Source organism: Enhydra lutris, unplaced genomic scaffold, assembly GCF_002288905.1.
Source record: "Enhydra lutris kenyoni isolate GAN:26980312 unplaced genomic scaffold, ASM228890v2 scaffoldscaffold14, whole genome shotgun sequence".
Taxonomy (NCBI): Eukaryota; Metazoa; Chordata; class Mammalia; order Carnivora; family Mustelidae; genus Enhydra; species Enhydra lutris.
This window is the reverse complement of record NW_019154098.1, coordinates 42,771,640-42,785,669: the sequence shown is the minus strand read 5'-3', so window position 1 is coordinate 42,785,669 and position 14,030 is coordinate 42,771,640. Positions and strand designations below refer to the sequence as shown.

The 14,030-nt window shown below is 47.8% G+C and overlaps 1 protein-coding gene across 1 annotated transcript; it reads right to left on the bottom strand.

Moving 5' to 3' along the window:
* Window positions 1–272: 272 nt before the first annotated feature.
* LOC111146669 (GTP binding protein overexpressed in skeletal muscle) lies at window positions 273–12,385 on the bottom strand. The gene is made up of 5 exons (XM_022502317.1): window positions 12,321–12,385; window positions 10,825–11,164; window positions 4,356–4,432; window positions 3,236–3,440; window positions 273–1,627 (listed from the first exon to the last, which is right to left on the bottom strand). Exons 2-5 carry the CDS (start codon window positions 11,153–11,155, stop codon window positions 1,350–1,352), a joined length of 891 nt encoding a protein of 296 aa, XP_022358025.1. The 5' UTR covers window positions 11,156–11,164; window positions 12,321–12,385; the 3' UTR covers window positions 273–1,349.
* Window positions 12,386–14,030: the final 1,645 nt, after the last annotated feature.

Here is a 14,030-nt window from a genome sequence, read left to right as displayed (position 1 = left end):
AAAATATCAATCTGGCTTTTATTGTAACTTAGCATTTAGAGGACCCCAAATATTCTAAATGTATTAGCCAAAAATAACTGCATTATTGTGAATCATGGTTCCAAAGGACAGATGTCAGAGATAGTCTTTGAAACAAATAACAATGGGACTACCACCAATGAAAAGAAGATATAAAGTAACAGGTATGTTTCTGTAGAATGTGCTTGTGCTAAAAGCAAATGGAAGGAATCATAATCGTCTTATCTGGGGAGGAGAAACATTTAAGAATGTCTTTTTTTCCCAAAGATTTTATTTCTTTCATTATAAGACATATTGGTAAAAACTTGATTATTCTGAAAAAGATAGAAAATGGTAATAAAATGGACATTTTTCCTATTAAGAAATATGTTCATAAATATGCTTTATCAAATGTCAAAATGGTTATTATTTTGCAAAATAACAATAAATAGAGCAGAGCTGTGGGACACCAGGGTCAACCCAAAGTACTGGAAGTTTCACGTTTTGTGTTTTATAAAAATTCAGACCTTCAATTATATTTCAAAATTTGGCATTCTGCACTCGAAGTTATCAAAAACTCCGACTTTTAGAATATATTCATCATGGCCCAAGGCTTTAAAAACAATGAAACATAAAAGGTAGTTTGACCAAGTAGAATTTGATTTAAATAATTTTCCTCTAAACAAAAAACTGTAAGACACAGAAGCAAAGATATGATTTTTGATCCCCTACATGGTACCTGTATCGGTTCCCAATTGTACAAATTTCTGGATCCCCAACTGTGGGTAGGAAACAAAAACTGTTGGCTAAGCTTTAGTTTCCAGCAAGGTCCATCATTTCTTTTCACAGCTTGATGGAGCAATGACAGTCACGATTATGTTGAGCCCGGTTCTACAATCCTAGCTCCACAAATAGAAGGTACAGAGAAAGAAATCCTCCCTCCTTTGGATAAATCCTTTGACCACTATCCAGTATTTTGTCTATGGCCCACTGGCCTCAAATTCATGTATCGGAACACAGGATAGAATTTTAATAATGAAAAGTTCTTGTTCTGAGCTTCAATTCTCTACTATCCAGAGGAGAAAGGAAACACATGTGAACCCCAAACACATCCTCTAAGTCTTGGGTGTTCAAGTAGCAAGGTCAGGCTTTTCCTGTAAATAAATACTGGTTTTACAAAGACCTTCTGTTTCCCATGCATTATGTTGCTCTTGAGGCCAACCAGTTAATTCCCAGCTACAATGGGGGAAGCTGTATCTAATAACACTGAAGATGCAATCTAATATAGATTATCAGTCCCAATGGTGCTCTACGATGTCCATCAGGGGAACATCTGGGGTGACTCTGGGGGCCTAGAGCACAGAGAGGTCATGGCAGGATTTGGACTTGAGCTTGAAAGCCATATTCTTGTTGTTTTTGGCCACGATCTTGCCCCAGAAGCGCCGGGCTTTCCTGGGGATGCTCTCCCTCCTTTTCTGGTAAGCCAGCCGCCTCTCGTTCTTCTCCTTGCTGTCCCTCCGAAGGCGTACCTGCCGCACGATCCCCTCAAACAGCTCCTTCACATTGTGCTGGACGGCTGCTGAGGTCTCGATGAACTTGCAGTCGAACACCACAGCACACGCTCTCCCTTCTGGTGAGGAAAGGAGGGGAGAAGAGAGTCAGAGGAGCTCTGGGGTGCACGGCCACGCTGGAGGACCCCTGACCTGAAGCTGTCGCCAGGCAGCTATAGGCCAGTCGGACATGTGATGGTGACACACGTCCTCCTGGGGCAAAGAGCGAGGCAGGGTCACAGGAAGTTTCCCGCAAGCAGGAGAGGGGGGGCGTTAGGGCTGGTCCACCACAAAGGCCCTGTGTGGAGGTCCAATTCCATCAGATACAGTAATGCTAACTCTAACGGTGAAAACCAGAACCTCATTTATTGCACTTACGATGTTACTTGAAAAATACATTCTCCCTCCCAGAGAGAAAAAGACACTGAGGTGGGAGTGATCTTTTAAAAATGTGAGAGAGTGGGGCGCCTGGGTGGCTCAGTTGGTTAAGTGTCTGCCTTTGGCTCAGGTCATGACCCCGGGGTTCTGGGATAAAGCCCCGCATCTGGACCAGGGAGCCTGCTTCTCCCTCTCCCTCTGCTGCTGCTGTACCCGCCTGCTTGTGCTCCCTCTCAAATAAATAAATCTTTAAAAAAAAAAAAAGTGGGGAAGTTCACACAGCCTGTAAGCAGCAGAGGTGAATCCAGGCCTGCTTCATCCTCACACTCAGATTCTTAACACTTTCTACTGACTCGGTTTCCCAGAATTGACAAAGAATCCCACTATTTCACTTTGCTCCCTTAAAAAACAATGTTAAACCTCTAATGAGATATTTTGAAACACTGTTGGTGATTTCACAGATGTACAGTTAGAGCAAACTGTATAAACAGCTCTCCTGGGGCAGCCTCTATGTCAAACATTCCCTTGTGTTCACTGACCATGTATCCAAGTTTGGTTAGAAAAAGATGATCAGCATAGACAGTCGTCTCCTATGAGTAAGACATGCCCAAGCTAGTTGTATACATTAGGTCTGCATCACGTTGCTTTCCTCCTGAGTGGGGCCTGGCAATACAGTGTTTTATTTTTTACTGTTGTACCAAGAACCAAATCTGTATGAGGCCAATAAAATCTCAAGGACCCTGAAAGTACTTGGGGGCCCACCCAGCAAATAGGCGATATCCCAGAAGCATGAAAATGTCTATGTGACACCATCAGATTGATGCCTTCGCTGAAACTTAGGAAGCAAGAGGTAGGGGCAGGAGGCTCTTCCTGGGGTCTCCAGGAACCAGAGGCAGCCAGAGTAGAATTCTTATTCTCAATGAAACTCCCACCATTCCCCCACATCAGAGTTCCCATCTTTCTTACATAAAGACACTAACTACTTTTATTTCCCTGAACTCCTAAGAGTTCCCTAAAGAAAAGGACAAGGAGTAAAGGTTGGAGAGTGCCAGCAGATCTCTGAGCATGATCTTTTTGCCAAGGGAATGCCAGGGAGGGGAAACGGGAATCCAGCGAGCAGCCCAGACGGACAAGGGAGCGTCAGCACAGGGAAGATCTGCTGGGAATGCTGGGAGTCGTCTACACAAAACTCCACGGAGCATTTCAGGGAGTCCCTGGTTCCAGCTTCAGGAAAGAAGAAGAAAAGAGCGCCCAGGTGAAGGACAAGCAGGGGACCCAGAGAGGTCTCTGTGGTGCTCACTACCCCTCACCTGACACAGACACTTCCCGGCACCGCACCAGGTCACTTTTGTTGCCCACCAAAATGATAGGAATGTCCTCAGTCTGCCGGGCCCTGCGGAGCTGGATTCGCAGCTCGGATGCCTTCTCAAAGCTGGCTCGGTCTGTGATGGAGTAGACGATCAGGTAGGCGTCCCCAACTTGCATGCAGTGGTCCTGGAGCCATTCGTTCTCCCCCTGATAAAACGAAAAGAAACTCCCTGAGCTTGGGGCGCGGGGGAGTGGAGGCTGTTGGAGATGAAATGTCCTTCGCAAAGAAGCTCTATGTGTATCCAAAAGTGTTCACTGTCCGATTCCTCCTACAGCTGGAGTTGATAAATTATACAGTGACTCTGCCAAACCACATTTCCAATCTCTATCTAATCGACCAAAAACAAGCCCTCTCTGACTTCTAACAACTCCCTTTTGCCTTTCCCAACTGACGAAATTTCGAATCCTTCTGTGAGAAGAGGAGGGTCCTCAATCAATAGAAGGTCTAGCACAGAGGCTCAGAAGCCCCCAATCTTTAAAAACCAAATGCTGAAGACTAGTATTAAGAAGGTCAACTTAAAAAAAAAAAAAAAGAAGAAGAAGAAGGTCAACTTTAGGGGCACCTGGGTGGCTCAATGGGTTGAGCCTCTGCCTTTGGCTCAGGTCATGATCTTAGGGTCCTGGGATCGAGCCCCACATGGGGCTCTCTGCTCAGCGGGGAGCCTGCTTCCCCTTCTCTCTCTCTGCCTCTCTACTTGTGATCTCTGTCAAATAAATAAAATCTTAAAAAAAAAAAAGGAAGGTCAACTTCATATAATCTAGTTCTATATAGCTTTCAATGATTCTCCATCCTTGTTGGCACTTTCCCTAAAGCGGATGTAAGTTTTTGTCTTTTTTTTTAATTGAAGGGCAAATCACTGCGACTTGCTTATTATTCAGAGCTCATTCACGAATGACCTCTTCTTGAGAACAATCTCCTACTTCAGGGGAAAGAAAAAAAAGCTAATCAAGAAAATGAGCCCACCTCACCTAGAACACCAAAAAGGACAAGGTCACCCTTGCACCAGCCTGTTGGAAGGCAAGCCCTGAAGGAATTTACAGAGAGCTACGGGCTCTGCATACCTTATTTTCCCACATGTCAAGGAGTATAATGGTCGCGCTTTCCCCATCAACAATCAGCGTTCGCTCATAGGTATCTTCTGGAAAAGAAAGAACAGGGATATTGGAGTCAGAAAAATAAGCAACACATTTACATGAGCATCATTAGAAAATTATGCTACAAACTAAGCCTACTAAATATGCAATTAATTATGCAAATATGCAGATACTCACAAAGGCAAATTAGTATTTTTAAATCACCTTCGACAACGTTCTATGTACGCTCCTCCAGTACTTCCTGAGCAGAACACCTATGTCTTCTGAATGTGTCTCACTGAGCCACTTGAAGTGAAAGGCTTTCATTTTCACCATTCCTAGACTTTTGTTATAGGAAAACCATTTTCAAGGATAAACTCACTGAGAGCTTTTGACTCGGATTCAATGATGCCATGAGAAAACACTAACCACCCAGTGGAACCATAAGCCTCATTCATAAGCCTTATATGGAAATCCACTGTACCTTTCAGTGGGGTGTGACTACTGGACATTCACTGGCAATTTCAGGAGCTTTGGGCTCAGAGACATTTTTCCTGTTTTGAGACACGCAAGAAAAAAACCTTGAGTCTATCCCTGTCTTGGCTAAGGTTTTCTCCCTTAAAAAAAAAAAAAAAAACACAGTTCCGTAGTAATAAACAGTCTTATTTTTCCACTGTAAGTACAGCCTAAGTGTAGCCTCCAGCTCCACGTGGTAATGGAAACTTTCCTCCCTGCACTTGAGCACAGACTGAGTATAGGTGAAGGGTGAGTGGTCCGAAGGGCAAGAACAGCTCCAGCCCACAGAAATCAGTTGGGGGGTGGGTAGGGCTGGCTGAGTTACCCAGGATTTTGCAAGGGAGATTCCCATCAATTGCATACAAACAAGCGAGCCCATCCCCACTCTATTTTCACAGTGAGGTCTCCTGTTTTGAATTTCATCATTTGAAAATCATGATTTTCATAATGATTTTTTTTAAAGATTTTATTTATTTATTTGACAGAGAGAGAGATCACAAGCAGGCAGAGGCAGGCAGAGAGAGAGGAGGAAGCAGGCTCTCTGCTCAGCAGGGATAATGGGGCTCCATCCCAGGACCTGAGACCATGACCTGAGCCGAAAGCAGAGGCTTTAACCCACTAAGCTACCCAGGCACCTGATTTTTTTTTTTTTTTTACCTTTTTTCTTGCTGTTCCTTTTGCCTGAAATCTGTTCCCTGGAATATCCAAAAGTCTTGAGCCCATACCTCCTTCCAGGAGAAGTGCTCCCTCACCATCTACTTAAAATTACAATACATCTCCCCTACCAATATTTCTTACTCCCTTTCGATTTTTCTTTATCATACTTATAGGTACCTAACATGCAATCTGTTTAACTTATTTTATTATCTCCTCTCTCCCCCAGAATGTGAAGGCAGAGATCTGCATCTGTGCTGTTTACTGCTACACCCACCCCCCACCCCCAGGGCAGTGCTCAGCACTTCGGGTAGGCAAATCCTCATGGAGTGAATGGATGAATGAGAACTATAGCACTGGGGATATAAGCACAAGAAAACCTGATTAGAATCTGGATGCCATCCCTTTTTAAATATGTGGCTCTGGAACATTTAAGTGTTCTGGGTCTCAGTTTCTTCATCTGTGAAATGGGATTAATAACCATATTCATGCCTTAAGCTGGCATGACAATTACCTCTGTTAATTAAGCCTGGGCCCAAAGTAGAAAGGCAATAAATATTAGCTGTTGCCATCACTTGTTCCCATGGAGGAAGGTGGTTCTTGCCATACTTGGCGTTTCCTACTATAGCTAAAACCTAGCTTAAAAGCACCACAGTGGAGAAACTGGAGCATTTCTTGTTTTATAGGAGTAAGGGTCTTATTAAAAGTAAAGCTCCTGGTTTAAATGTTTCTTCATCTAGGAAATGGAAAACAGGGGAGGGAAAGGAAGGAAAACAGACAAATGAGAAGAAAGTTAATGAGGGATGGGATGGCTCTGTCTGTCAGTCTCCTTGCCTCCACAAGGTATCATTCTAATCAATGGTAATGGTGACCCACTGGGGGATTCAGTCTGTTAAGCCCATCCTGTCTGCCATCCACAGTGGGATCACAGTGGGATGCACAATCTGGCTTCCTGCGGTGCAGGGCCTCATGACTCAACAGGCGTATTTATACAGCCAAATGGAACCCGTCAGAGCCTGAGCAGCAGAGAGGGGGGCCGGCTGACTGCTCCTTGCTACCTTGGACTTATCTTTTCTCTCAGTCTTCCCTGTGCCCAGGAAATCCAAAACAGCACTTTTCTCTGTCCTCAGCCTACCACCTCCCACCCAAAAGCAGGTACAAGGGACTCACCTGGGCCCCCCGCAGTTCAAAGAGACGCATACTACATTGTAATAGCTAGGGGAAAAGCAAACCCAAACTTTCCCTTGGTTTGAGAGATATCAGAACATCAGCCTAAAGAAAAAGTGGATTACGGATTACACCTTAAAAAGTAGATGCCTAACTGCTTTGCTGCTCTGGAAGATTCCTGGACCCACCCCTGCCTGAAAATCACTGTGCAGCAAACCCACCAGTCTGAGACAATAGATCTCCACCCTGCTTCCCTGGGTAGGCCCCACACCCAGGTTTATATAGTGCCTCTGGCTCCGCCCCCCATACAGATTCTTCAGACACTCAAAGCATCCTGCTTCCTGGCCCTCTGCTAACCAGGAAAGGGCCCTGCCTACACCCTAGAAGCTCTAGTTTCTCTTCCTCCCCTTGTCACTCACTTTTAACCTTCTCAAGGGCTAATCAGGTGGGGAGAGGGGAAATAAAAGGGTACGATTCCTAGAAGAGTCCACTGCAATTTGCCCTGGGTTGAGATGTGTGGGGAAAGGGTTGAGGATGATTGGCCTGTAGAGCTTTTCAGTATCCTGGGTCTGAGGAAGACCTCATTTCTCCGGTGCTCTCGATGACATCTGGGGGTGCACCTGCACACTGTGTGTAACAGGAGAGATCATCCTGAGGGGGTGGGACAGAGCTTCAATGACTGAGTGACCGTCGCTATCCTCCCTTGATTAGCACACCTTAACCTGTCTTTCATTTGACCCCCATTGACCTCCACCTTCAGTCCAAGATTGGTTCAAACGCTGTGTGGAACCTGCAGGGGTGTTCTCTCTCACGCTGGAATGGGCTCCTGCAGGATCTTGAAAGCTCTGAGGTTCCAACATCCCTCTCCCCCAAAACTCTCAAATGCTCTCAGCTTTCCTAGTCCAGGAGACGCCAAGGAGTCCTGAAGGAACACCTGCTCTAGGAACACCGTCCTCGCCTCCTGCGGCATCTCACGGGGCCCTGGCCAAGACGAGGAGGAGAGTGGATGGGGCTACAAGCAACCGAAGTGCCGGTTTGGAAAGATTAAGTCCAGGGAAAGGAAATGGTAGATTCAGAATCGGCTCTAACGTTCAACCCATACTTCTTACATGCCCGGCACAGGGCCACAGGCTTAGTATATGTTCTCTCCTTGATTCCTCTGACGTCCTGTGAAGCAGGGATTGTCCCTGTTTCACTAATGCGGAAGTCTGAGGAGGGTCAGTCCCTTGTGCAAGAGCGCTCAGCTACATCTGGGTCAAAGCGGGGCTCTGAACCCACACTGACAGAGCAGAGTCCAGCGCTCCCTCCAGACTCTCTGTGTACAGGTGCTGTCCCTTCCCACCCACCTTAGGGCTTCCAAACCCCAGCCGTCCTTAGGGTCCAGCTCAGAGACCACCTCTTCCATGAACCCCTTCCTGATTTCTACAGCCAGAAGTAACCTGTTCTCCTCTGATTTCTCACAGCACTGTCCTCGTACCTCTTTCAAGACACTCATCACACCCGATCTTGATGTACAGTTGGGGTGGATCTATCTCTATGGCACATACTGTAGGCATCTCCAAGGAGAAGCCCTAGGCCTCTTTTCACATCCCCGTTGTGACTCACCAAATTCCATGGTATATATCCAGTAACTATTCAGGAATGAATGAAGGGATGAATAAATGAATGGCATTAAATGTGTAGAGAGAGTCATAAGATTATTGCAATATAGCTGTAACAACATCCATCTTTATTTGAAGAAATTCTGATGAGAATATATTGTAAAGAGGAATTTTTTTTATGGTTAATGTTGAAAAAAGAACAATGTGGGGGCATGCCTTGGAAAACCTTCTTCTTTGGAAACATGAAGCCACTAGTGATCCCAACAGCTACCTACAGATAAGAGATGTAATCCTAGACAGTATAAATTACTCAAAATTAAAATTAAATAACTCAAAATAAAAATTACTCAAAAAGGACACATCAGAAAGGATTGGTCAACGGAGAAGCTTCTTGCAGAAGATTCTCTGTTTGAGGAGATAAGGAAAGGATTCTCCGTCTCCCTCCCCACATTAAACGAAGAGCCCTCCCAAATATTAAGGCTGCCTTCCCAAATTCCAGGTATGAGTCAGTCTTCTCAACACTCAGTGCCAACGGGGATACCACTCTCCAGTTAAGAACCACTCCACTCTAATGGACCAACATTTCTGAAAGTCTGCCACCCACTAACTTTTTCAAGACCTCCTTCAAGAGACAAACAAAACTCCTGATTGATCTCTTCCTTCTATCAATTTCCCCAAACACTTTACTGTTACTTCTTAAGGTATTCATCAATTTCACCCTGCTCTGAATTACAGCCACTGACCCTTCACTGCTTCATGAGAGGGGATACTGCCTCCTAAGCATCACTGGGAACCCCAGAGCCTCACACAGAGCCAGGCTTGTGCCTGATACTAACAGCATGTGGACACTAAACCCAGGAGCCACTGGGCACAGTGAATGCACACACCAGGTCTGACTCCCAGCCATACCATGGGCTGGTTCTATCACCCTGGGGAAGTTACGTGATGTCATAAGCCTCCATTTTTTTTGCTTGTAATATAGGGATATTAATACAAAATTGGTTCAATCTTTGTGTTATCAGTAAAAACTAAGCAGAAGTACTCAGTAGAGTGTCTGGCACATAGCAGGTTCCCTGTCAATGGCAGTAGAAGACCACCACCAAACTAAGATAAAGTCCTGAGCTCTAATTCCAGCTACCCCACTGATTCTAGGTAAGCCACTTGGTATCCCTGGGACTCAGTTTACCCCTATGAGTACAGGAATTTTGTAAGTACCCAAATAAACAGTAGCAGACATAAGGTACCCAAAAAGCACCTCTTCTGTTGCAAATGTGCATTCTAGATATCCATCCTCCCTCCCCTTCTCCTATACTGACAGTCACCCACCAGCCTGTACAGAGAAAGAAAATCAGCCTTCCGATATGGACCCTATTTCTCCTTGACTCTCATTTAGCTATGGTCCCGGAGAGTCCAGAGTGAGGAGAGAAATCAATGTCCTATCAGTGAGTCATCATTTACCATCAGTTCAGAAGCTGCCATGTGAGGCAGTCAACTCCCTGGCCCTGGAGACAATCAAGAAGAAATGGTCAGCTGGAAAGGGCTGACAGGAGGGAGGAAGGAGCAGGACTCCGGTGTGTCAAGCAGAGGGCAGAACCAGCTCATCACTAAGGCAGCTCCTTACCCTGGGAGTCTGTGATTCAGCTGTGGGTTGCAAGTGGGAATACAGACAGACCATGCCATCGGGCAAGCACTGGAAGGTTCTTCCCTTATGTGTATAGCTGCAGATAAGGACCTGCAGCTCCCCTAGTCATGTATACTAAGACGGAAGCTTTGGCCGAAAACCGCTGTATGAATACCATTGATGATCAATTAGGATCCTCATATCATGTTCCAGAATACAGTACCAGGCTTTACATGTATTTGAGGAACATGTGCATCTTTGTAACTACATCACTTCAAATCCATTTTTGGAAATAGGCGAGTCTTAAACAGTAAATATTTTAAGTGACATTGTACATGGAAAATTATCTTGAAAACCTGTAAGACTCTACAAACATATGTATCACCATTGTTATACTTAACGTTTTTAAAATATTGGACTATTTCAAAATATAAACTATATGCTCAAAAGACTCTAATAATTGTGGAAGCTGGTGAATCCACCCTAATAGTTTTTCAAATCAGTTTGGTTTTAGGTACAACCGTGAAAAAAAGCTGTGCTTACACTGAGCTCTTGTAAAGTCCAGCTCAGAGTTGGCAAAAGCCAGAGGTGGGAGCCTGACCCTCTGACTCTGCCTCTTTATCAGTCTACCCCCCAAGTCCCTGCAGGGCTGGAATCTAAGAAATTCCCTTTCTGGCCCAGGTTCCATCACCAAGCACTTTCTTTTTCTCCTCCTGAGGATCCATGCCAGGGTTTTGCTGGGCCCTCAGCTTCCCAAGCCAGTGCCAAGGACGCATAATTGCCATTCCCAACTCTGCAGATGAACGACACACCCTCACGCTCTTTGGACCCACCCCCTTACTCTTTGGGACTGGACCACTGCTGATGGACAGAAGCCTGCTGGGGCTGCGCCACCTACCTCCCAGCACCTCGCAGTCGCTGTCCATGCTGTCATGTATACCTGCAAAGATGTTGGCCAGAGTGGACTTGCCCACCCCCTGCTCCCCTATGAGTACCACCCGGTAGTAGGTGTTCCCCGATTCGGAGGAGATGACTGAGTCTGTGGAGTCAGAGGACCAGCTCCGGCGGCAGTGGTCCTCGGGGGCAGCAGAGTGATGGCTGCGCTGGCTGTACTGGTGGGGCTCTTTCTGGACCATCAGATGCCTGCCGTCCGCCGGGATGCTCCAGCGTTGCTGCTGCGGCTGCATGCCCACAGTGCCTTGGCGCATGGTGACATTATTCAGAGTCATGGTTGGGTCCTGGAGAGCAAAGCAGCCAAGAGGTAAGCATTAGTAAGCGGGAGCGAGAGCTCGGGGTGGGGGGGCTCATCCACACAGTCAGCCATCAGCGATATCTCAGTAGATGGGGTGAGACCCAAGTAACCCTGATACAGGAACCCCAACGAAACCATCCCCAAATCCAAGAGGCTTTCAGCTAGTAGCCAGTTCCAAGGCAGACTGTCATTGGCAAAAAGAAAAAAGTACCATAAACATCATCCACTGCCCTCTGGCTTCCTCCATCTTCAAGGAAGCCTTCAGGAAGCCCACTCAGCACTGATACAGAGGCAGCCCGAAGAACCAGCAGCCTCCGGAGATGGCTTGAAAAGCAACAAGTTAATGGAGCTGGGGACCAGCTGGCCAGGTTAGCTGCTCTTGTCTAAACATGGCTCTTAATTGCACCAGCATCCAGTGGGCTTTAGTGCCTGGATGGGAAACACGTGGCAATGACATCACTCCCTCTGGCTGCCCTGGACAAGCACTTATTGGAACTTCCATGTTTAGTAAAGTCACCCTGATGCTCTCCAGCTGCCTGAATAAGCTATTATTTGGGGGCAAAAAAGAATTCCTGTTTATGCCTCAGTTCTGCCCTCTTGCCCACAGACATCATGTTTCAAAAATCCCAACCCCAAGCCCTGTTGTTCCTGCAGGGAAATGACCGGCTCACAGTTCTGACCTATCAAACTGGCAGAGAAAATGCTTCACTCTCATTAAACCACATCCCCTCTAAGAGTTCTTCAATTCAACTCAGATTCCCACCTTCCTGAGGAAAATCAGAAAGCCAAAGACCCTCCTCAAAGGCATTAACAACTTTCCCACAACTTTCCCTTTTGCAAGCCTCCATCCCCCTGCACGGAGGTTTGTACTCTGCGGCTACAAGATAAAGTAGAAGCCTTCTCATTTCTAACAAGGGAGATCATTCGTGAGAGTGAGAAACGCAGACTCCCCTCCCCAGACTCACACCCACACCACACCCCAGCATGCCGGCCACTAACGGTAATGACCAGCCGGTTTCTGGATCTCATTAAGCCGTGCCTCAGTTGGCCGGCAGGCACTCAAACAACAAAAAGCATGACGTATCCGTGAGGGCTGCCCTCTGACCGCACAGTCCGCAGGAGGAGGTGACCCTCCTACTGACCTGAACTACGGAACCTGATGACAATTGGCATCCTTTGCACCTTAAACTCTGGCCCCCGCCCCCCAGCCAGAAGACCACAGCGCAGACCACAAGTTACAGGAGCTCTTTCGACAACTTAGAAAGTTCTGCTGGCGGGGAACGCCCACTGCCCCCGGCGTCGGGAGGACCCTCCCTCCCCAAACCGCCCGCTTACTTGGCTCTGCAGGGTGGGCGCCCGCGAGTCCGCGGTGGCTGCGTGCGTGCGCGCTGCGATGCCGGGCCGCCGAGCGCCGGGTGCTTGCGCCGTGCCCGCTGTCCGTGCCGCCGCCCGCAGCCGCCGCGGCCCCGCGCTTTATAGCGCGCCCGCGGGCCCGCGCCGGGGCTTTTCCGTGACGTCAGCGCCCCCGCCAGGAGGGGGCGGATCTGCAGCAAACGGACGCGCCGCCGCTTCGCCAAAACGGTTACTCATGTGACCCCTCTCCCCCTTTTGAAAAATAACGACCGTTCCATCCCGGGCTCCTTCATTTTGCTTTTATTTTCACTAGGTGGGTTCAAGAAGCTGGAAAAATACACGCAGCGCCACTTAATCGCGCTTCCCCGCAGAGCGCTGGCGAGCTGTCGGGACTCAGGATGGAGCAAGAGGCAGGCTGGAGTTGGGACCCCGGCTTTGCCAGAAAAACGGATCCGTAGGGCGCGCGCGGAGTCTTTGGCCTCTCGGAGGGGGCCGCAGCCACCTTGTGGGGCCAGGGCTTGTGTTAGCCGCATCTGCTGCCCCGAAAGCTGCCTTTTCCTGCCTCCTGTCACCCTCTCTCTGGAGGACGAGGGAGGAGAGCCCCGTACCGCTTCATTTCCCTTCTCTGGCACGGACCCACAGAGAAGGGGCTGAAGAGAGGTGACGAAAGGGGACGAGACCTTGAAAAGGGCAGTTCTGAAAACCAACTTAATGAGGGGATCCAAGCAGACTGTGCTAAATGCTGCTGGCCCTGCTGTGGGCCAGGATGCCGAGGCTCCTCAGTCAGGGGATTTAATCACCGTTCCAGTCGGCAGCATCTCTGGCCCTGGCACGGGGCGCGGAGCCAATGCCTCCCAGCCGTGGGGGGAGGAGCCCTGAGCCAGACACAGGTGCCGCGTTCCCCTACCCCACCCTACCCTACCCCGAGACTCCTGTGAATAAAGGGTACGGGATAAATAGTAACTACTACTACCACCATTTACTAAGTACCTCTGAGTACCTATACTGAATAGGTACTGTTAGGCCTCCGCAGTACTCAATCCCACAATTCTGCAAGGTAGATATATTGCTACCCCCATTCTATGGAGAAAAATGAAAAATGACACTTGGCCAAAAGAGCTTGCCCAAGGTCATGCAGCGGTGTAAGTGGCAAAATCAGGATTACCTGGTTTGCCTGGCTCTTTGCACTGCACCACCAGCTGAAGGGTTTCAGTGACCTCTTTCTGGGGACGTGGGCATTTCCCAGACGCTGTGTTTGGAGATGCCACTGACCTTTCCAACATGCCCATCCACTTTTCCAGCCAGCTTCATCTCTGGGTTGGCTGGTGGCTCCAGGAAGCAGCCAAAGGCCCTAGCATCTATTTGAGTGGCTGGCCTCTGCTGTGATTATAGTCCATATTCTCTGTTATCCTGCATGCAGTTATCTGCTTTGGGGATTATCCAAGTGACCAGCTGCTGAGACTTGCCAGGCCCCAAGCTGGCAAAGGTGGGATCCACAG